Source organism: Kogia breviceps, chromosome 4 (assembly GCF_026419965.1).
Source record: "Kogia breviceps isolate mKogBre1 chromosome 4, mKogBre1 haplotype 1, whole genome shotgun sequence".
Classification (NCBI taxonomy): domain Eukaryota; kingdom Metazoa; phylum Chordata; class Mammalia; order Artiodactyla; family Physeteridae; genus Kogia; species Kogia breviceps.
In genome coordinates this window covers 26176168-26200050 of record NC_081313.1, presented here as the reverse complement: position 1 = coordinate 26200050, position 23883 = coordinate 26176168, and the positions used below count along the sequence as shown (strand labels likewise).

Below are 23883 nucleotides of genomic sequence, written 5' to 3'. Positions count from 1 at the left end.
ATTTCTTTTTAAAAAAGTTTTCTATTTCTTTCCTGTGATCTTTGTTTCTTTAACTTATCTTTTAGGTTCGTTTGCTTTTTGTGAGGGATTATTTGTTTGTTGCTTATGAAAGAAAATCAGTATATTACGATTGGGAATGTGAGGCTACAGAGAAGCAAAACTGAGACAAGTTTAAAATCATTCTGTCTGTCCCTGGATTCTGTTTTTCACTTTAATACACTTGGCTTCATTTCATGAGACCCTAAAAAATGTCTTGCCTTCTAGAAAGTTTTTAAACAACCAGAACGCGCCTTACAGCAAATGTTTGGGGGATGGGGAATGGAACAGTTGTACCTAAGAGAGCACATCAGAAAAGGAGTTTGGTTAGAAAACTTAAAATTCCAAATGTTTTCCATTCGGTTCCCTGAAAAAGAGAGCAGTCTTTTAAGTAAGAAACTGTGGTCATCTGAATTAGCTATTAATAATGTCTAGCTTTGTACAGTGTTTCCACAGATGTCTGTCTTCTTCCTTCTCTGGATCTCTCCTCCTCCTTCTGTCCACTTGCTCTGTCCACTCCTGTTTTTTTAAAATTTCAAATTATTAGCAGTATTTTTATTTTTTTCTTCCAATTTTATTGATATATAATTGACACATTACTGTGTAAGTGTAAGGTGTACAGCATGATGATTTGATTTACATACATCTTGAAATGATGACCACAGTAAGTTTAGTGAACATCCATCATCTCATATAATATTAAAGAAATAGAAAAAATTTTTTTCCTTGTGATGAGAACTCTTAGGATTTACTCTAACAGCTTTTGTGTATAACGTACAACAGTGTTAATTATATTTATCATGTTGTGCATTACCTTCCTATCTGCCCATTACTCTTTTTTTTTTTTTTTTGGCGGTACGCGGGCCTCTCACTGCTGTGGCCTCTCCCGTTGCGGAGCACAGGCTCCGGACGCGCAGGCTCAGCGGCCATGGCTCACGGGCCCAGCCGCTCCGCGGCACGTGGGATCCTCCCGGACCGGGGCACGAACCCGTGTCCCCTGCATCGGCAGGCGGACTCTCAACCACTGCGCCACCAGGGAAGCCCCTGCCCATTACTCTTAACGTGAAGTTGATGTTTACTGATCCTGAGTGCCACGTGCCTTTCATCAGGGAGGTGGCATGTTAGAAAGCATATATCATGCTTTCTGGAATGCAGAGTTGCTTTGTCACAAACTGCTCGTTTGGTAAATGTTTATCGAACGCTTGCTGTGGGTCACGCACCCTGGGGATATGAACAGGACTAAATCCCTGCCCTCTAAGAGCTTCAAGTCACACAGAGTGATGTGTCCTCTGGTGGGAGGGAACGACCACGCAGGGGAAGGGAGGGCTGTCAGAGGGCAAAGGCTGGTCCTGAACCGCTGGTGAAGGATGTGCAGTGTCCGGTCGGCACACAGGAGTATTGGAGGCAACGGGACAGACGTGTGCAGAGATGTAGATATCTGTGAGAGTAGCTTGCATTTGGGGGACTGTGGTGATCTAGTAGAAAAGCTATGAATTTCCAGGTCTGTCCCACCTGAGTTCAAATCCTTGTCCAGCTGCCTAGTAGCTGTGTGATGCTGGGGATGGCACTTAACTCTTGGGCCTCTGTTTTCTCATTTCAAAAAATAGTATTGTTAATGCTTCCCTTGAAGTGCTGTGAAAATTACAAATTGTTAAATGCATGGCACACAGGGTACAGTCATTAAATGAGGGTTAACTGAGAGTGTAACTACTTATTCCGGACAGGTTATGCTCAGAGAGCTACACTGACATAAAATATACTTGGCACTACTATCAGGCCGAACATAAAATTTGTTCCTTAATTCAGTAAGTTCATCTTTGTGAGTGATCTTTTCACTCTAGCCATATGTATGATGAGCTGGGTGCTGGCTGACAACAGCTTGTTGCAGTATGAGATATACAAAATATGACTTCTTTGTTGATTGCTGTAATTTACGTAAACATTTATTGGGTCTCCATTTGAAAATCGTACTCTACTTTTAGGAATTCTGCCACTTCCTTATATCCTGATTCTTGGTCTGGACCCAGCTCAGGACGGTTTCTCGGCTCCCCAGCATGTGTTGGTCTGTGTGCCAAAACCCTTACCTTGACTGACCCTGGCAGTAAGATCCCACATGCCGCGGGGCAACTAGGCCCGCGCACGCGCCACAGCTACTGAGCTCATTACCTTGTGGTGGCTTTTTGTGCCAGAAAGCCCAGGATATGTAGCATCTTCTATTCTATCTGAATTCTATCCTTGTTTTCTCCTTCCACCCTCCTTTTTTTTTTGATGAGTAAAGATTATAACTGATAGGTGCGAGTTGACCACTTTGCTTTTTGATTGAGTCGGGGTTTGTAGAGGTGGGTGCGTTGCAGTCTGAACATCTTTCATTTTACTCAGGCTTAATAATTCACAAATGTACTTTGGCTAAAAGGTCCTAGGAGTATTGTTACTACTTATGTCCATGGGGGAATTTATTAATATTTGCATTTATTACTTTATGGAAATTTCCTTTACTGCTACCTGGGTTTGAATTCCATTTCTGCCATTGCCTAGCTCTGTGACCTTGGGCAAGTTTATTGACCTTTCTGTGCCATATGTGTAAAATGGAGGAAATAATATTACCTACCCTGTAGGGTTGTGAGGATTGAGTTATTATATGTAATAAGCTCAGGATAGTGCCTGGCATACTAACTGCTATATAAGCTTAACTGTTGTTTTTTAATCATTATTTGTCTTATCATCCTTTGTACTAGGATCTGTTTGTATTAAAAGGAACAGGTGGGAGTTTTATTAAACACTTTGTTTTTCCAGGAAGGCTTGCTTTTTTTTTTTTTTTTGATATTTTTGTTTATTTTAAAAATTTGTTTATTTTTTTGGCTGCGTCGGGTCTTCATTGCGGCACGCGGGCTTCTCTCTAGTTGTGGCACGCAGGTTTTCTCTCTCTAGTTGTGGCACGCAGGCTCCAGAGCGTGTGGGCTCTGTAGTTTGTGGCACGTGGGCTCTCTCGTTGAGGCGTGCGAGCTCAGTAGTTGTGGCACGCGGGCTTAGTTGCCCCGTGGCATGTGGGATCTTAGTTCCCCGACCAGGGATCAAACCCACGTTCCCTGCATTGGAAAGGGGATTCTTTACCACTGGACTGCCAGGGAGGTCCCAAGGCTTGTTTTTTTAAGATGTGCACAGGCTTGAATGAACTGATTTGTGTAAATACCCAAGGGTGTTTTGGCTCACGTCACCCCCATCAAGCTGTGCTGTGGCTTGAGAGAGGACCAGGGACACATCTGCTGGGCTGCAAGCGTAGTGCTTGCTCCTGGGCACTTCCTCCTAGCAGGTAGCGGCGAGGTTAGGGGCAAAAGTCCCCATCACCGTGATGTGGCCCTTGGCTTGCAGGCCCTGACCTTCACCACAGCTGTCTGATTTGTTTATGGCCCTCAGAAACCAGGTGTGACACTGAAAACGCCCCTTTGGGGCAGTGCATCTTCACACTGAAGGAGGCTTCACACTCAGGAATCTGACATGCTGTGCAAATGAGTTTGCCATCTTATGCACACATTGGTAGGGCTAAAAATATTTTATTATTTTAGCATTTGTGCCAAGCCTGTCTTTTAGCGCTGCACACGATCTTTTTATGTTATATAAATTATCTCATGGTCAGATGACTGAAAATGGAGCTATAAATTACTTTTGCACGGAATGGAACAAGAACAGCTGCTTTCGCCCAGCACAAAAAGACAGAGCCTCACTCATAATTTTGGATGCATGACAGAAAAAAAGGAACAAGGTTAGGATGAAGCAGTGAGTTCACGTGGTGGGGATAAAAATGGGCTTCGTGGAGGAAGTTGGGGCCCGAGGAGCCACTTTCACACCATTCAAATACCAGGGCTTCATGACAGGATTTTACCATCTTTCTCCGTTTGTGTTGTTAGCTGCCGACCCCAAGAGCCATGCCGTAATGTTTGACACACTTCAGGACTGGTGCTGGGAGCTGGAGCGTACCAAGGGCAACAGGAAGTACAAAGCAGTGAGTGTCAACGAAGGCTATGAAGTCTGTGAAAGGTAAGCTCTCGGTGTTGTGCTTTTCTTTTTGAACAGCTGTGTTGAGATTCAATCCACATGCCATACAGTTCACCTGTTTGAAGAGTGTAGTGCTTTTTAGCACATACACAGGGCTGTGCAGCCATCACCACGGTCAGTTTTAGAATATCTTCATCGTCCCCCAAATAATAACCGCTTACCCCTTAGTAGTCACTCCCCGTTCCCCCCTCCCCACTCCCCCAGCCCTAGACAACCACTAACTGCTTTCTGTCTCTATAGAGTTACCTCTTCTTGGCATTTCACATAAATGGAGCCATATAATATGTGGTCTTTGTGCCTGGCTTTTTTCACTTAACATAATGTTGTCAAGGCTCATCCACGGTGTAGCATATATCAGAATTTCATCGTTTTATTACTGCTGAATAATATCCCATGGTATGGATATACCGTATTTTAGTTATCCATTCATCAGTTGATGGACACTGGGTTGTTTTCACTTTTTGGCTACTACGAACATGCTGCTACAAACATTAGTATACAAGGTTTCATATGGACGTGTATTTTCAGTTCACTTGGGTATATTCCTGGGGGTGGAATTGCCGGGTCATATAGTAACTCTGCATTTAACCTTTTTTTTTTTGCATTTAACCTTTTGAGGAACTGCCAGACTGTTTTCCATAGCCACTGCACCGTTTTTACACTCCCATCAGCAATGTATGAGGGTTCCACTTTCTCCACATCGATACCGTGCTATTTTTTATTTTTATTTTTTTGCTGTACGCGGGCCTCTCACTGTTGCGGCCTCTCCCGTTGTGGAGCACAGGCTCCGGACGCGCAGGCTCAGCAGCCGTGGCTCACGGGCCCAGCCGCTCCGCGGCGCGTGGGATCTTCCCGGACCGGGGCACGATCCTGCATCCCCTGCATCGTCAGGCGGACTCTCAACTACTGTGCCACCAGGGAAGCCCACTGTGCTTTTTTAAGAAACCCTTAAAGTATCCCTTAAAACATTCCAAAGTGAATATGTCTTTTTCTTCCCATTATTATATCTGTAATCTAAATGTAAAACTTTTAGAGGCATTTCTGAATTTATATCATGTATTTGCTTTCCTTTTATCAAGCATTTTATTTATTCATTCAGTAAACATTTTTTAAATATAAATTTATTTATTTATCTTTGGCCACATTGGGTCTTCGTTGCTGCGCACGGGCCCCCTCTAGTTGTGGCGAGAGGGGGCCACTGTTTGTCACGGTGCGCGGGCTTCTCATTGTGGTGGCTTCTCTTGTTGTGGACCACGGGCTCTAGGTGCACGGGCTCAGTAGCTGTGGCTCGTGGGCTCCAGAGCACAGGCTCAGCAGTTGTGGCACACAGGCTTAGTTGCTCCGCGGCAGGTGGAATCTTCCCTGACCAGGGCTCAAATCCATGTCCCCTGCTTTGGCAGGCGGATTCCTAACCACTGCGCCACCAGGGAAGTCCCTCAATAAACATTTCCGAGGGTCTCCTATGTGCCTGACAGTGTCCTGGCTGCTGGAGATAGAGCCTAAAAATCCCTGCCCTCCTGGAGCTTTCGTTCTAGAGGAGGAAAATGATGATAGAATAAGTGAGTAATTATAGTGTATTAAGAGGTAATAAGTGCTATGGAGAAAAATAGATCAGGCCAGGGACTGGGGCGTGCTGGAGATGTTGGCAGGAGGGTTGGTCAGGCAGAGGGAACAGCAGGTGCAAAGGCCCTGAGGTGGAATCTTGTCTGGCTTGTGTGAGGAACAGCAAGGAGCCCAGGGGTTGGAGAGGAGTGAGCAGGGGACAGAGCAGTAGGAGGTGCGATCAGGGAGGAGAGGGCCGTCTGGGTGCTGATGGGCAGGGAGGGTTTCAGAATTTATAGTGCAGTGTGGAGGAGTTTGAGCAGAGGCGTGATGTGATCTCACCTACATTTTTAAAGGATGACTCTGTGTAATCCTTTTTTTGAAATTTGAGTCTTATCGTCTTGGAACATAATCCTCAACACCCTGCTGACAGTTTCAAAAAGTGTGTATTTTTCTAGAGCGTTTTGTATTTATGGTTCCGAGGGGCCTCTTCAGTGGATCAGTTTTTATTTTATTTAATTTTTTTTTGGCGGTACGCGGGCCTCTCACTGTTGCGGCCTCTCCCGTTGCGGAGCACAGGCTCCGGACGCGCAGGCTCAGCAGCCATGGCTCACGGGCCCAGCCGCTCCGCGGCACGTGGGATCCTCCCGGACCGGGTCACGAACCCGCGTCCCCTGCATCGGCAGGTGGACTCTCAACCACTGCGCCACCAGGGAAGCCCCAATCAGTTTTGATTTTGATCAGTCTCAGACACTTATAAGGTTAGCCCTCTTGTTACAGCACAAACTGGGGTGACAGTGGGAGGGGCCTGCAGGGCAAGTGTCGGATCACACACCCCCATGCACACCCTGCTCCCCCTCCCCTCTTTATAGTCACAAAGCTTGGAAAGGGAAAACGAGCGCTCAGTCAGGAGGAGGTATGGAAGCCCTGCTCCTAGGAGGTGATAGTTTGTAATGTGCTGTTGACACTGTTAGAAGGCATATGCCCATCCCCAGGATCCTGCCACATACTGATTAAATGCATTGGTGTTTGCATGGGTGTCGGCACATCAGAAATATACCAGGTAGAGAAGGTGGCTGGAGTGGGGTGTCAGGGGGTTCTAATTAGTGGTCTTGGGGGGGAGAATGGAGCCTCCGCGAGATTTTGCTGCTCAGAGCACTTGGTGCAAACACACTCCCCCTGGACTGCCCCAGCCATGCACTCGCCCCCGCGCTTCTGCCCCATGGGGATGATACAGGAAAAGCTGTGCTTTCTTTCTTACCTGGCACTCCGGTAGCTGCCTGCATGGTGTCCCCCACCCACTCTGGCCCCCGGCATCCATTCTTCCCCTGCTTCATTGGCTCCTTGCTGTTCATGGTAGAGAGGATCAAACTTCTAACAGGCCCTACAAGCCCTTCGTGGTTTGACTCATGCCTGACTCTCCAGCTTTGCGTGTGCCCCTCCAGCCACCCTGAGCCCCTCCTGTGGGCCTTGCCTGTGCGGTCTGTCTAGGATGCTCCTTTTGCTTCCAGCTGTACTCGTGAGTTACCTCCACTTCATCGGTCAGATCTCTGCCCAGGTGTCTCTTTTAGGGACTCTTCCCAAGACTAGATGAGGCCTCCCGTGAGAGCTTTCACTGTACTGTGTGCCTCTCTCCTTAGCACCTCCTCCGATCGTGAGTTTATTCTTATCTGTATCACCATTTGGTTAATGTTTGTTTCTGCAGCCCATCAGTCCTGGGGAATCAAGGACACTGTTCTGTTTTGGTTCATCTTTATTTCCTCAGCACCAAGTATAGTGCCTGACTTATAAGACCCACTCAATAAATTGGGGACAGTGAATAAATTAATGAAAGCCCCAGTGGTAAGAGGAGACCCCGGTCAGTTTGGATAAGAAAAAGAAACTGAGTGTTTACTTTGCCTTCTCCTGAAAAGCCTTTCTTCATGCCGCCCCCCTGTGAAGGTATAAGAAGGTCCTCAACCCTGTAGGGAGTGTGTAACACAGGGGAACCTAGGAATTGATGCAGCCACGGGAAGACATTGCTGCTCTGGTGGTGTCGCTCTGGGGGTCCCCTCACCCTAACTGAGGTGGTGCCTAAGAGGGTCATACCACTTTCCTTGAATAAAGTCAGCTTATATTTGGAGAGGCTGTTTACTTTGTATTCAAAACTCCTCCTAGTGACTAAAGTGAGTGCTCTCCCCGGTGGGAGGGTCAGTTGCCTGTAGACATCTGGAGTCTCCCAGCAGAGCCTCCGTAGAACCACCTTGAGTTCACTGGGACAGGAGGGGACGTCACAAGCCTCCCCACTGGTGCAGCGCTGTCCCTCTCTTTGCAGCCTCCTTTCTTCAGTGACTGCATGGTACGCATGCTAATACACTGGGTTCTGACATGCTTTTCCCCTTTGGTGAAAGACTGTTTATAAGGCACAATTAACTTGTGAAATATTCAACCACACTAGTGGAGGAAGACATGCAAATTTTTTAAAGCAGTGTGGCCGCATCCCCGCTTTGTGGAATGATCCTCTGGGGAAGGAGCTGAGAATCTGGTTTACACAAAGCCCCCCGGGCGACTCTCCTGTGAGGGCTGGGAAACAGTGGTCCGTAAGTTGCCATCCGAGGCGCTGCTTCTCACGGTTGACCGTGCAGCCCAGGCCCCTGGGGAGCTCGTGAAAGTGCAGATTCTGATTCTGTAGGTCGGGGCCGCTCTCCTTCTAAGTGTCCGGGTGATGCTGCTGTACGCTTTGACGAGCAGGAGCTTCTAGAACAACAGCTGTCACCCTGATTACACACCTGGAGAGCTTTGACACCTCTGATATTTAATAGTTCTGCAGTGAAGCCTGGACACTGGGAATTTTTTAATCTTCCTATGTGACTTTAACAGGCAACCTGAGGTTGAGAGCCATTGATCTGTGAAGAGGTTTTTGCTTCAGTGACAGCACCTGAAGAAGGGATAGTAAGCCCACCCACTCAAGCGGATGTGAAAGAAAATATTCCGAGCACTTCGGAACCTCTAAAGCCAAATAATTCTTCTACGTTTTAATGGTTTGAGGTATCTTAGCCTTGACCAGTTGTTCCCAAACCTGGTTTTACATCACAATATTATGAGAGCTTTGTTCCTTTTAATTACCTTTAAGGTTTTTTTTTTTAATGGAAAATTTCAAGCAGTATAAAAGAAAAGAGAATTTGATGACTTCCTTTTACCCGTCACCCAGCTTCAAGTTATTAACTCACTGCTAGTCTGTGTGCCTCTACCTACTCCAGCCCTCCCCGCCCCCCGCCCCGCCCAACTATTTTGAAATAAATCCTAGAGCTCATCACATTTCATTCATAAATATTTAAGTTTTACATCTCTAAGAATGAAGGACTCTTTATAAACATAATCATAAAAGAATTATCACATTTAACATTTGATTCCTTAAAATCATTCAGTACCCAGTCAAGCATTCAGATTTTCCCCACTGTTTTATAAATTTTCAAAACAATTTATTTTTTATCTTTTTATCTGTTTTATCATTAATCAAGATTCAGTGAGGGACTTCCCTGATGGCTTAGTGGTTAAGAATCTGCCTGCCAATGCAGGGGACACGAGTTCAATCCCTGGTCTGGAAAGATCCCACATGTCATGGAGCAACTAAGCCCGTGCGCCACAACTACTGAGCCTGTGCTCTAGAGCCCGCAAGCCACAACTACTGAGCCCATGCTCTGTAACTGCTGAAGCCCGCACGCTCTAGGGCCCACGTGCCACAACTACTGAAGCCTGCGTGCCTAGAGCCAGTGCTCCACGACAAGAGAAGCCACCACAATAAGAAGCCCGCCCACTGCAACGAAGAGTAGCCCCCACTCTCTGCAACTAGAGAAAGCCCACGTGCAACAACGAAGACCCAATGCAGCCAAAAAAAGATTCGATGAAATTGATATCTTGAAAATTGATAGGTTTCTTAAACTTCTTAATCTATAGAGTCTCACACTATTAGCTTTTTCTTGCAATTTATTTGAAGAAACCAGGCCACTTGACTGATCGTTTCCTACAGTCTGGATTTTGATGAGTACATTGCCATGGTGATTTTATTCATGAGGAAACAGACCCAGAGAGGTGGGGTAACTTACCTAGGGTTACACAGAATCAGAGGCAGAGCTAGGATTTGAACTCAGATTCCTGATTGATTTCAACAGAGACGGTTCATCTGCACTGGTTCCTCTTAAGAGGGAAACATGGTCCATGTCATGACACTCTGCTTAACTTCCTGTGTTCATTGACGTTGAGCTTTCATATTTAATGAATTAACTCCAGCAGAAAAACCGATGACGTCTCTTTCTTCTAGGTTGCCAGCATACTTTGTTGTCCCCACCCCTCTTCCTGAGGAGGACGTGCCGCGCTTCCAGGGTCATGGCATACCAGTAAGTGCATCTGGAAACCCTAAATGCATGGCTTGCTCATTGGCCCATCCTGGCAGATTATCCTACTTAAAGCCCTTGGCTTTGGTATTAAAGAGTTTGTCCTCAGTCCAAGAGCAATCTCAAAATATCTTAGGGACTCCCTAGAGGAGCCTCTTTGACAGTGAGGCTCCTGGGGTCAGAGTTCTAAAGTTTTCACAGATGCCCTGGAGTTCTTAGCAGAGACATCTTTAAAGAGCTTTTGGGGGATTACAGGCCTGTCTGGTGTTGAAAGCCAGCCTAATTTAACACCTAAATTGTTTTGAGGCTGAGCCGACCCCTGTAAGGGTAGTAGGGTTTAAGATTCCTTTTGGCCCACACCATTAATCTTGAATGGGCATGGCCGAGTTTCCTCCCAGAGACAACATGGAGAGCTTACTTAATTTTCACAGAATAGCCTGGGATGGGAGCCATATTTAGTGTGTCACTGATCAAAGAAAGCCAAACTCTGGCAGTTATTCCAGTTTCTGATTGGCAGTTGGGAGTTGCCAAGCCTGCAGGGAATTGAGTACAGAATGAGAATTACAGACAAATGCTGTGCTGTGCACATGGCTGGTTCACCAAAAAGGTCATTCCTGTAAAAGGAGGTGAGACGTCTAAGCAGGGGTCACGTGCCCAGAAGTGTATGCAGGCCAGGTGGGTAATCAGTGTGGTTCTCGCAGTGAACCAGAGACCCTCTGCCTGGATGAAGGGCTGGCTACTCTTCTCTGCCAGCCCGTTTGTGCCATGCGGTACTACGGGCCTGATCTTGCCAGATGTCCAGATTTCTCAGGAGAAACCAGAGAGATGCGATTTTTATGTGAGTTTTCCTGATTTCTAAATGTGGGCAGCTGTTCACAACTGATTCAGATGTTTAAAAAACATGTCTTTGGGCCAGAGTTGGTTCACGTCCCACCAGAGTGCCACCTTTGACTTAGAGCAGTGGTTCTCAAACTTTCTGGTCTCAGGACTCTTTACAGTCTTAAAAATCATTGAGGGTCTTAAAGAGTTTTTGTTTTTGTGCTTGTATCTGTTGATATTTGCCATATTAGAAATTAAAACCGAAAAATTGCTTAATGTTTATTTTAGTAAAAAACTCATTACATGTTAACATAAAAATTTTTGTGAAAAATAACTATACTGTCCAAAACAAAAAAATAGCATAGTACTGTTTTACATTTTTGAAAATAGAAGACAGCTACATTCTCACAACTTCTCACTTCCTTCAGTCTGTTGTGGTATGTGGGGTGCGGTTGAAGTACATGAAGAAAATCCATCCTCACACAGATGTGTATTTGGGAAAGGGAGGAGTATTTAATAGCCTTTTCAGAGAATATGAAAATATTGTCCTTTGACGGTATACCAAAAAAGTGATAAGTGGTGGTTTCATAAAGATTAATTGCAGGGCTTCCCTGGTGGCGCAGTGGTTGAGAGTCCGCCTGCCGATGCAGGGGACGCGGGTTCGTAACCCGGTCCGGGAAGATCCCACATGCCGCGGAGCGGCTGGGCCCGTGAGCCATGGCCGCTGAGCCTGCGCATCCGGAGCATATGCTCCGCAACGGGAGAGGCCACAGCAGTGAGAGGCCGGCGTACCGCAAAAAAAGATTAATTGCAATGAGGAATCTGAAAACATAGTCAATGAACTTTTCATTCACTGCTAAATTAAAATCCATTGGTCTGTCTTGTACTTTGAATGGATCTTAAAACATGCATGATTTAAAAACATAATACAAGGCCTTCCCTGGTGGCGCAGTGATTAAGAATCTGCCTGCCAATGCAGGGGACACGGGTTCGAGCTCTGGTCCAGGAAGATCCCACATGCCGCGGAGCAACTAAGCCCGTGTGCCACAACTACTGAGCCTGCACTCTAGAGCCCGCGAGCCAAAACTTCTGAGCCCGTGTGCCACAACTACTGAAGCCCGCGCACCTAGAGCATGTGCTCCGCAACAAGAGAAGCCACCACGATGAGAACCCTGTGCACTGCAACGGAGAGTAGCCCCCACTCACCGCAACTAGAGAAAGCCCACGCACAGCAACAAAGAACAAAAGCAGCCAAAAGTAAACAAATAAAATAAATTTATAATAAATAAATAACCTATAAAAATAAAATAAAATAATAAAAAAAAAAACCCAATACATTGGTCGTTTAGAAAGTATTAGCTCACTACGTTATACAGGTCATCCAAATTTTTTTTAAAAAACTATATTTATTTATTTATTTTTATTTTTGGCTGTGTTGGGCCTTCGTTGCTGCACGCGGGCTTTCTCTAGTTGCAGCAAGCGGGGGCTACTCTTTGTTGCAGTGCGCAGGCTTCTCATTGCAGTGGCTTCTCTTATTGCGGAGCACAGGCTCTAGGCACTCGGGCTTTAGTAGTTATGGCACACAGGCTTAGTTGCTCCGCGGCATGTGGGATCTTCCCGGACCAGGGCTCGAACCCGTGTCCCCTGCATCGGCAGGCAGATTCTTAACCACTGCACCACCAAGGAAGTCCCAGGTCATCCAAATTTTGACATGCTTTCATTTTTTTTCTTTTTTTCTTTTTTTCTTTTTTCTTTTTTTTTTTTTTGTGGTATGTGGGCCTCTCACTGTGTGGCCCCTCCCGTTGCGCGGAGCACAGGCTCCGGACGCGCAGGCTCAGCGGCCATGGCTCACGGGCCCAGCATGGCTCACGGGCCCAGCCACTCCGCGGCATGTGGGATCTTCCCGGACCGGGGCATGAACCCGTGTCCCCTGCATAGGCAGGCGGATTCTCAACCACTGCACCACCAGGGAAGCCCTTGACATGCTTTCTTAGATAAAAATCACATTTGTGGGGGCTTCCCTGGTGGCTCCGCAATGGGAGAGGCCACAACAGTGAGAGGCCTGCGTACTGCAAAAAAAAAAAAAAAAAAAAAAAAAAAAATCACATTTGTTAATATCATCCCTGTCTCATCAGGAAAGTCTTTAAATGTTGGGAATTTGTCCAGCTAAAAAGGCAGAGACTAGTTTTACAAAATTCTAATTTTTGCTTGAAAGTTCAACTTTTATCACTGGCAACAGGTTGTCAGTTGTTTTCCTTAAGGGGATAGGCTCAGTTCATTCTTGTTTGTTTTTTTTTTTTCTGAAGAATGAATGTCTGCCAGATACCAAAGTCTGAACACCCATAGTTTGTCTGTCATTCACTCTTTCAGTTACAAGAATACAGCAGCTAGCTCAGTTCTTGAGTCGGTCTCATAGGTGCTTTTCCCTGAGACAAACACTTCCATGCTTTGTTTCCACTCGATCACACAGAGTATAAAAAATGTTAGTATTAAACATTAAATGTAATGATCAAGATTAATATAATTCATAATGTTTAGTTCTTCATTATGGACATTCTGAAGTGAAACAATTATTTTTCTTCAAGTCTGTGGCAGTGAAGAATACGGTGGCGACCAGTGCTGTTGGTAGCAATACCTTGGTTGGTGCCAAGGCGCCAGCAGTTGTAACACTATCAGTGCCAATGTGCCAATGTCAACACAGTGAAAAAGACAAATTACATCTTAGTGATATTCTCGGGCCACCTGTAAGGGAGGGTCTTGGGATCTGTAGACAACATTTTGAGAATGTTTTAGAAGAATAAAAACGAGGGTCTTCATCCGTCAGCCTTTCATAGATGACTCTAGGAGAAGGGGTATGCTCTGTGGGAAGAAGCCAGGATGAATTGTCTACACGCTTGGGAATAGGCTGCTTCTCCATCCAGCATTATATGAAATTTCACTACTCTGTTCGAGCCAGGCCTTGGGGCTGAGAAGTAGAAACTGTCCTGAGAAGACCTGTCCTGAGGAGTCAGCAACAGAACTTTGATAGAAACTGTAGGAAGGCATTCTCATTTTATTAGAGCAGCCTTAATTGTGTGTCCTGAAAGTTGTAGTGGAGCTTGTGATGCATGGACAGTGGACAAATATTACACAAAATGGAGTTTACGCATTCACCCAGGGAGCACAGCTCTCAATACACATCGCGTAAAATTTACCGCTGGTGACAGTGAATGTGATCACAGTGTTGTATGGCCATTATCGCTAGTCCGAGAACATTTCCGTATCTCTGCTTTTTCACCCTGACTTTTCATCTAGTCTGGTCTTCCCTGCCCCCACTTAACTCCTGTTCGGGAAAGACCTGCATCGTTTGTGATTTCAGTCAAACCCTTGCTGCCATTCTAGAGGCTGTGGCCTCCTGGACCCTCTGCTGTACTCCGGTCCTGAGTATTTATTTTTTTGCTGCGGGACTAGTGGACATTGCTACAGATTGTTCAGACCAAACAGCAGAGCGTTTTCATGGGATACGTGAAAACTGTTACCTTGCTTCACTCGGACCCCTGTTCTGCTCAGCAGCCTGTCAGTGAACTCCTTCTGGTTCCTGTGCCGTTCTTCCCTGGGGCCAGGGTAGCCATTTTTTCATTCTCTTTAAGTTGGTGATCCCACCCTTAACTCTCTTACTGTCATTGACCACCTTTCCCTTAGTCCCGAGGGGTCTTGGAGAGGGAGCAACAAGACCTCCCTCCTCCTCCTCCCCCAACCCCTCCCCTCCCCCTCCCCCTCCCCTCCCCTCCCTTCCACCCCTCCCCCTCCCCCCTCCTCCCCCTCCCCTCCCTTTCACCCTTCCTCCTCCCCCACCCCTCCCCCTCCCCTCCTCCTCCTCCTCCCCCTCCCCTCCTTTCCACCCCTCCCCCTCCCCTCCTTTCCACCCCTCCCCCTCCCCTCCCTTCCACCCCTCCTCCTCCCCCCCTCCCCCTCCCCCTCCTCATCTCTGAGCTCCTTCATCTCCAACCCAGACCTCTGCCTGGACTCTTGATCTCCTCTGCCCTGGATTTGTCTTCCGCGTGTATCTCCGGAGATTCTGCACTCCTGAAGGCATGCTGAAGTTTCCATCACCTGAAGAAGCCCTTCCTTAACAGTTGAGCGTGGGCTGGTTCTCCTTGCCTGCACTGCCTGTATTTCAGGACTGTACTGATTCTCTCTACTTGCCTCTGCCCCCTTTCCTCTTGCAGCAGGGCTTCTGCGTGCCCCCGCTCTGCTGTTGACCCTCAGAGTCACTGAGCCTGGGGGGCTCCCGTTCTCCACACCGTCAGTCACTGTAGTTCTGGGTGCACACCCCCCACTTTTTTGCCTTTTAAATTCCTGTCTTGGCTTTGGCAACACGATGCTGTCTTGGTCCTCTTACCTCCCTGCTGGTTCCTTTCCTTCTTTCTTACGCTGCTTTCCAGCCTCCAATTGTAGAGGCTCCCCTAAAGCTCTTTGGCTCTATTAAGAGAGACACCTTAAGATGTACCAAATAATGTACAAGGTATTAGGTATAAAATAAGCTACAAGGATATATTGAACACCATGGGTAATATAGCGAACATTTTATAGTAACTATAAATGGAGTATAAGCTTTAAAAATTGTGACTCACTATATCGTACACCTGTAACTTATATAATATGGTACATCAGCCAGCTATACTTCAATTTAAAAAAGACCAAAAAGGGGCTTCCCTGGTGGCGCAGTGGTTGAGAATCCGCCTGCCGATGCAGGAGACACGGGTTCGTGCCTTGGTCCGGGAAGATCCCACATGCCGCGGAGCAGCTAAGCCCGTGAGCCATGGCCGCTAGGCCTGCGCATCCGGAGCCTGTGCTCCGCGACGGGAGAGGCCACAACAGTGAGAGGCCCGCATACCGCAGAAAAAAAAAATAAAATAAAATAAAAAAATAAATAAAAAAAAAATAAAAAAGACCAAAAAAAAAATCTACCAAATAATGAATCATCTCCCCCTTCCCTTTTTCTTTTCTTTTTTTTTTTTTTTAAATAAACAGGATTATCACACTGATTCTTGTCTGTTGTCAAGTCATTCTTACTAAGAACCCTGTGGCTCTTTCCCAGACAGAAATTGTACATATTACAATAGGAGAAGACATATATGTCTTTTGCTAAATTCCTGTGAGAAGTCTCTCTCTGACCAAGAATTTTGCTTGTTTTCTATTTACTCTTTCAGACAGAGGATGTAAGGGAATTGTCCCTTTGTGCCTCAGCTGGGAGGTGACAGTTGAGCCCCAGATAGAATGAGCTGCGGTTGAATGTCCCCAAGAGCAGATTCTTTCTGCCCCAGGAGAGGAGATAAAAAGGCTTAAGAGCACTTAACTTCCTAGAACCTGTCACGAGTCATGGCTAAGAGTGTTCCGCCCCCCCTCAGAGTGAGCTGCACCCACCAGGGGGCAGGAGTGCCTGGGCGTGACGTTGGAAAAGGGGGTAAGAGGGCAGCAAGGGGCCCGTTGATTTGTCTCACTGTTCCAACACTTCCGTCTTGTTAGGAGCTTACGGAGTCGGTCATCTTTGGGCAGTTCCTGAAGCAGTTCTGCGTCCTTCTGGCCTCACTCCGGGGTGGGCTCACGTCTCTTCCACTGAAGCTGGCAGGCAGCTCCTGTGTCCAGAGCTGCAGTCCTGCCTTCCTCTCCTAAGTCATAATCCTCATCTCGGAAGTCTCCTCAGTATCTTCACACAGATGTCCTGTGGGCACTAGACACCCAGCATACCCAATACTGATTCATCATCTTCCCCTGAAACCCCAAACCGGTTCCTCTTTCTGACTTTCTAAGCGTAGTGCAGAATATCGCCTGCGTTTGCTGATCTCTGATCTCCAGCCCAGGCCGCTGCTGGCACACCAGTGTGTGCTCTGTACGGTGCAGATGTCTGGCAAGAGGGGGCCTCTCTGGGCAGCTGAAATCCTCCTGGTCTGCCTTTGAGCCAGGGCCCGAAGGCTTGGTCAGCAGAGCAGTGCTGGGCTTTATTTAGCCAATGTTGAACCCTTAACCAGACCTTTATACGGGGCACAAATCCACAGCCGTACTCCCCAGCCCCAACCAGTCTTCCCCTCTTCTCCATTCCAGGCTCTCCTGGCAGATTACTTTGCCCCCAAATCAGTTCTAATCTCCTTGTGTTCCTATACAGCAGAGCAAACAAATGAAACTCCCACTGTATCCACACTCCACTGTATCAAGTGCCTAAACACTTGAATCTGTCACTTATGGGCATTCATATGATTTCTTTCTCTGTTTGCCCTCCCTTTGTTGTTCATTGAAATTCCCATCTCCTGTGGTTTACCTCATTCTACTTCCTATTATATTTGCAAATTTATTTCCCCCTTTTAGGATATAAGCACCTTGAAGGTAGACGAAGTATCTTAGCCCTCTTTCCATCCTCTCACAACCTAATTCAGTGCCTTGCATGTACAAGTCTCTTACCAATGTATGTTGAATAACCAACTTTCCATGCTTTCTTTTTTCTTTTTTTTGGTACACGGGCCTCTCACTGTTGTGGCCTCTCCCATTGCAGAGCACAGGCTCAGCGGCCATGGCTCACGGGCCCAGCCGCTCCGCGGCATGTGGGATCTTCCCGGACCAGGGCATGAACCCGTGTCCCCTGCATCGGCAGGCGGATTCTCAACCACTGCGCCACCAGGGAAGCCCTCCATGCTTTCTTGTGTGGACTTTCTGTAATGATGGGAGCTGCCCCCTTTTGGCCGTCCAAGTGGAGCACGGCCTTGAGAAGTCACTGCTGCACTGTCTGTGCAACTTGGGGAAGTTATTCGGTCTCTCCAAGCCTCAGTTTCTTGTCGTTAGTGGGGATAATACTTATACCTGTCTCAGAGTGTGACTGTGAGAATTAAATGACTTAATTCATGTAAAATCCTGAGATAATGAGCTGTACTCCAGTGATAGCCTCTATCCTAATAATCCTAATAATAATGATGATGATGATGATGTTGTTTTTATCATCATCATCCAGGTTCCCAGCACTAAAGCCAAGTCAAAAGGTGTATGTTAGACTATAAGTGAGTCTGAGTGTGACCACCTAGACCTGAGTTTCTGTTGTTGTTGTCTTTAAGACTAAATCAGCCTTTTTCATTATGACTATAACACATTTATTCCTTGGCATAACATAGTTGAATGTATTCAGCTATTTCATATCGAAGGTGTACATTTCCCTGTATGAATTCAAATGCTAAGCTTGCCTGTCCTCTGTTAGGTGGTTTACGTTACATCTGGAAAACCTTTATTCCCCTTTGCAGATATGGTGTTGGTCCTGCCACAGCGGATGTGCCCTTTTGAAAATGTCAGCACTGCCCAAAGAACAGGATGATGGCATTTTACAAATCCAAAAGAACTTCTTGGATGGGTCGGTACTGTTGTACATTTTGTTGTCGTTTAGTTGGCTCGGTTTTTGTTTTCCGAGAAGCAGGGAACAGTTCTTGGCGGTTGGTCCATTTCAGCGTACCTGCTAATAAAGCACTTAGTGCTGGGGATACCGTTTATAGAGCGGTCGTCTTTAACTTGAGAGGAGTCAGTATAACATAACCATGAAGCGCCTCAGCTGCATTGTTTTTAGAGATGCACGCTGAAGCATTTAGGGGAAAGTGGCATGATTTCTGTAATGTTGACAGTTGTCAGATCTAGGTCAAGGTGTATGTCACCGTGTTATTTTCTGCTTTTCTGCATGTTTGAAAATTTTCAAAATAAAAAGTTAAAAAAAAAAAAAAAAAAAAAAACCCTCAACTGGATGAATTAAAAAAATAGAAAAGGAGTAGACTTTGGAGTTAAATTGCCTTGGTTCGAATCCTGGCTCTTTCAGGTGATAAACTTCGTAATCTTGGGCCGGGTGGCTCTGCCCCTTGTTCCTGCACTCGCCACCTCTGCTGGCTGGGAGCAGCAGCCGGGCAGGCCTGCCTCGTTGGGGAGGACTCAGTGGGAGCCCTTCACACAGATTTGGGCGCCTAGGAAGTGCTCAGGAAGAATGAACTGTTTCTGGCTCATGCCGGCTCTTCTAATCTCTTGTTACTTTTTCTTACCTAGAATTTATAAGATCATCCACAGGCCACCCTATGAAATTGTTAAAACTGAAGACCTGTCAAGCAACTTCCTATCCCTGCAGGAGATCCAGACGGCCTACTCTAAATTTAAACAGCTGTTTCTGATAGGTGAGAAGAATGCCGAGCAAAAACTTTCTGTCAGACGGGGGAAAGACATGCCGCGTGGATCAGGTGAAAGTCGGTGGCCATTTCCCTGGGTTCCTCACGGCTGTACACAGAGGTTCCCAGCCGCGAGGGCTGGCGTCGCGGAGTAGAGGGGCCAGTCACCACCGCGGCCAGCTGCCCTCGATACGTTTGCTGCCGCCGTTTTGCTGCAGGCTCTTACCTCTGTGTAGGGGCAGTGAACACAGAGCCACCGTCCTCCTCTCTTGCTTCCCCAGTGGTGAGCGTTGAGCTTCTCCCTTAAAAGTTGTGGAACTGTGCCATACCTGTGTTCACCGGCTATTTTGTAGAGTGAATCATCTGTTCGTTTTCCTTAGTGGCTTATTAAATGGACTCCTCCCCCACCAAGTGGAAATATTTTATTTTATTTTTTTCTGATTGAGCATATATATATATATTTTTTTACAGTGTCAAAAACATTCAGTTCATCCGAAGTGTGCAAAGTAGAAAATGAAATATGCCCATCCTAGCCAGTGCCGCTTCCCTGCCGAGGCTGCCCAGTGTGAACAGTTCAGAACTTGAATCAGATTTAATCGGAGTCAGTCACCTGTTGATTCTCTTCACTCTTTTTTTTTTTTTTTTTTTTTTGTTTTTTTTTGGGGGTTTTTTTTTGTGCTATGCGGGCCTCTCACTGATGTGGCCTCTCCCGTTGCGGAGCACAGGCTCCGGACGCGCAAGCCCAGCAGCCATGGCTCACGGACCCAGCCGCTCCGCGGCACGTGGGATCCTCCCGGACCGGGGCACGAACCCGTGTTCCCTGCATCGGCAGGCGGACTCTCAACCACTGCGCCACCAGGGAAGCCCTCTTCACTCTTGAATGAGTGTTTACCCTCTGAGATTTGTCACACTTATAGGTAGCTTTTCCTAACTTTGACTTTTTAGCCTAGTGGTCTGATTTAGGATTTATTCGTTCATTCAGTCAACATCTGTTGAATTTCCATTATACACACTAACTGTGCTAGGCATTGGAGATAAAGATGAATATGACACCAAGGGAAACAAGTGTGGACCTCTAATTAGAACACACTGTGCTATGTGTTATAAAATAGGTTTATAAAAAGCAGGCACCTGGCGGAGAAGTAAGAAATTGCACTAGTTGATCCAGGACTGTGATTCTCCACTTCTGTTTTCACCATCCAGTACTTGCCAGGGGTATCTGCCTTCTCATTGATTTGAGTTTGCAACTCTGACATGCAGTAGACTTCGGTAAAATGCAGGGCTTCTGTATCAAGGTGCGTTGGGGGGATCGTGTCTGGCGTGCAAGGTAAACGTGTGTGTTTAGGATTCCACCAGAAGCTAGCTCTTCCTCAGGCCTCCTTGGCATTAGGACGTGGCCTGTTGCATCTTCCTCTTCTAAGAGCAGCAGCCTGGATGTCGACTCTGTCTGCCTGAAGCATGTTACTCTCCTTGTTGAGTTATAGGGTGGACTGTGGCTTAGTATGCAGATTGTAGGGCACTTTTTACTTGAGAAATGAAAGTCTATTTTTGACTACCACACCATTCCAGGGGTTTACAATTCAAAAACAATTTCAGCTGAAGGTTTGAAATGCTGGGTCCTCAGCCTAGTCTGGGGCAGCGCCTCTGAACAGCACAGGTGCATCAGCAAACAATGCCTGACTTCTTTACTCTTTTTCCTTTTTTCAGATAATAGTACCGAATTTTGGGACACAGATATAAAATGGTTTTCTCTGCTGGAAAGTAGCAGCTGGCTTGACATAATCAGGTATTTCAAGGCATTGTTTTGCTCATGAATTACACAGTTCTCTAAGCCAAAGTAGTAAAGCAGGACTTCCCTGGTGGCGCAGCGGTTGAGAATCCACCTGCCAACGCAGGGGACACAGGTTCGAGACGATCCCACATGCCGTGGAGCAACTAAGCCCATGTGCCACAACTACTGAGCCTGCACTCTAGAGCCCGCGAGCCACAACTACTGAAGCCGGCGCGCCTAGAGCCCGTGCTCTGCAACAAGAGAAGCCACTGCAATGAGAAGCCTGCGCACCGCAACGAAGAGCAGCCCCCGCTCGCCGCAATTGGAGAAAGCCCGCGCGCAGCAACGAAGACCCAACGCAGCCAAAAATTTTAAAAAAGTAGTAAAGCAACCTGACAAATAATTTAACTGTTTTCTATTTCACGGTTAAATATTCTTAGATCACATATTCTGTTCAGGGCTCAGCTGGATTTTACATTCATTATTTACTATTTCTGTGCACATCTGATAAGAATTTACAGACATGCTACGTGCCCACACAGGGATTTGCTCCCTAGGCTATAGACTAGGGATGGGAAGGCTACAAAAAAGGGGGCGTGGCAACCCAGCATTCTAATTGGGCAGCAGTGCTCACCCCCAGGGAGAAATGTGGGGATTGAGAAGGGGAGAGGTGCCCAGTTTTCTGGGTTTGTTTTTTGTTTTTGGCCACGACCAAGGATGGAACCCCCACCCTCGCAGTGAAAATGCGGAGTCCTAACCACTAGACCTCCAGGGAATTCCCGGATGCTGAGTTTTTACTGAATACCTTTTTTTTTTTTTTTTTTTTTGCGGTACGAGGGCCTCTCACTGTTGTGGCCTCTCCCGTTGCAGAGCACAGGCTCCGGATGTGCAGGCTCAGCGGCCGTGGCTCACGGGCCCAGCAGCTCCGCAGCATGTGGGATCTTCCCGCACCTGGGCACGAATCCATGTCCCCTGCATCGGCAGGCAGACTCTCAGCCACTGCGCCACCAGGGAAACCCTTACTGAATACCTTTTTAGAAGAATTCTGTATCTTATATGTCTCTTACCTATTAAAATTTTTTTTTTACTATCATTAATGCCAATTAGTTATTTTTCATTTTGGAGTTGAGTAGAGATTCAGAGAGAACAGAATTTTATTCTCTTTCCTACTTCATATTTTGAATAGCTTCTGTCTGTTGCCCTTAAGTAGAGGAGAGGGCAAAGGGAGGCGCAAAACAGAAATGATGGTAGGGTGAGAGCTGGGGAGAGAACAGCTCCGACCCCAGGACACATCTGAGGAAAGAGAAGACTCCTCCCTTCCACCTCGCTGGGCATTCTGTCTCACATCTGCCTGGGAGTTTGTGCAAAGGAGTCTCAGGCCTCCAAAAAGTTTTTAACAGATAGGTTTTGAGGAGCCTGCTGCATGTCCCTTTAATTTGAATATATGATTGTAAGTATTGTGATGAATGTTATAAAATAAAAGGACCTTTCCTTCCATGGGGTGGGTAGAGAAGGTGAGTGTCCCTAAGCGGGTGAAGAGCCCAGGGAGGCGCCACTGCTGCAGGGTTACCAGTGCAGAAGGCAGAGCTGCTGGCAGCGGCAACAGTCTCAAAGGGAGCTGCGTCGAGAGAGGCAAAGGGATTTCAGGGCACACTGGGCCTTTCCAGCCACACCAACACATTAGCCCATGACCTTGAGTTAACAAAATGGACCTGCAGCACAGCCTTCAGATGTGGGCGTTTCTGGGTCTTACTGGGACTCACCAACACACTCAGATACGAATTTGCAATGAGTATTTCTAGTTTAGGAATCACGTAGCAACATTTTTACATCAGTTTTGGAAATCCCTTCTGAAAATTTCAAGTTTCTAATAAGCAGATGAGTGTCTTGCTGTATCTGAATAGCATGAACGATAATTTCTTTTTGGAGATCTTTAGCATGAAACAGTAAATGAGATAGAAAACTGAAGATCAAGTCAGACTGCCTCTAAATGTCTTACTGTTCATGATGCCAAGCTCAAGAACTAATATCTGTTTTTCTTGCCTCTCTCCTATGTAGACGCTGCCTGAAAAAAGCAATAGAGATTATAGAATGTCTAGAAGCCCAAAACATGAACGTTCTTCTTTTAGGTAATACATTTAAAGCACAAAGGGTGGTTTCCTTTTTCCTTGACTTGGGATTCTGTTTCTGTACATAGAGATTAATGTAAGTGGAATTGTCTTGTAGAAGGAGCAAGCTAGTGTAGAAATCCTTCCCATTCTTTTTACCCTGACCTTGGAATGCTCTGCTTTGGATTTCATTGTTATAGTTTAAAAATAAATTCTTTCACTTGGAGCTCGGCAGACCTATTCACAGCCCAAGAAGGAATTGTTTGGTTATCTTTACCAAAGCTCACATTTCCTCATATTTTGAGGTTTTGTTTTATAATAACTCAGTTAAAATTTTTGGATGATCTGTTTTGTATGAAGAGACTCATGGATGGTTTAATTGTTATTTTTACATCTTCGTGTCTGACAACTTCATGCAGTTGCCACAGAAACTTTGTGGACCACGATTCCCTTTTCTTCCGTGGACTTAACTTCCTCTCACGTGGACAGGATATACACACCCAGAATGTGTAAAACAAGTGTAAACCTCACGCAACAAAGATTGTTGGTGGAATTGGTTAGATCTGAGCTAAAATATTATCTGCTGTTTTGAATATTTAAAGTTTCTTAGAGCCCCATGCTTTACATTAAGTAGACTGTCTCATGCTCTCATACCCTCAGGCTTTTATCATTTTTCTGATACTCTCCATGACTGCTAGAATTTAGCTTCTGTGAGCAGTCTGGAAATGTGTCCACCTGTGACTTCTGTACCCTCTGACTTAAATTTTAATACATGCACTGAGCACCTCCCATGTACAGAGCTCTATGCCTCTGCCTACTAGAAGTTTCCAACTTACTGAGTTTGAGAGAGCAGGCCTAAGGGTGTTATTGAAAAAGATTTAATTAACAATGGCAGAACAGAGTACTGAGTAACAGGTGAAAAGGAGGGATAAAGATTGGGGGGCTGAGAGGTGCAAGTACCCAGGGCCAGACTGCACCAATCCCAGAGTTGTGTAAAATGAAATGGGAATCTTTAGCTG

The 23883-nt window shown here is 46.3% G+C and overlaps 1 protein-coding gene across 2 annotated transcripts in view; it reads left to right on the top strand.

Moving 5' to 3' along the window:
• MTMR12 (myotubularin related protein 12) overlaps nucleotides 1-23883 on the top strand; it is a 72695-nt gene that overhangs the window by 34396 nt on the left and 14416 nt on the right. For both annotated transcript variants that reach the window (XM_067030853.1, XM_059060828.2), the window contains exons 7-12: nucleotides 3942-4071; nucleotides 9932-10007; nucleotides 18089-18195; nucleotides 18870-18994; nucleotides 20693-20771; nucleotides 22815-22885. In XM_067030853.1, the coding sequence (XP_066886954.1) occupies nucleotides 3942-4071; nucleotides 9932-10007; nucleotides 18089-18195; nucleotides 18870-18994; nucleotides 20693-20771; nucleotides 22815-22885 (588 nt within the window). The remainder of the gene's footprint in view (nucleotides 1-3941; nucleotides 4072-9931; nucleotides 10008-18088; nucleotides 18196-18869; nucleotides 18995-20692; nucleotides 20772-22814; nucleotides 22886-23883) is intronic.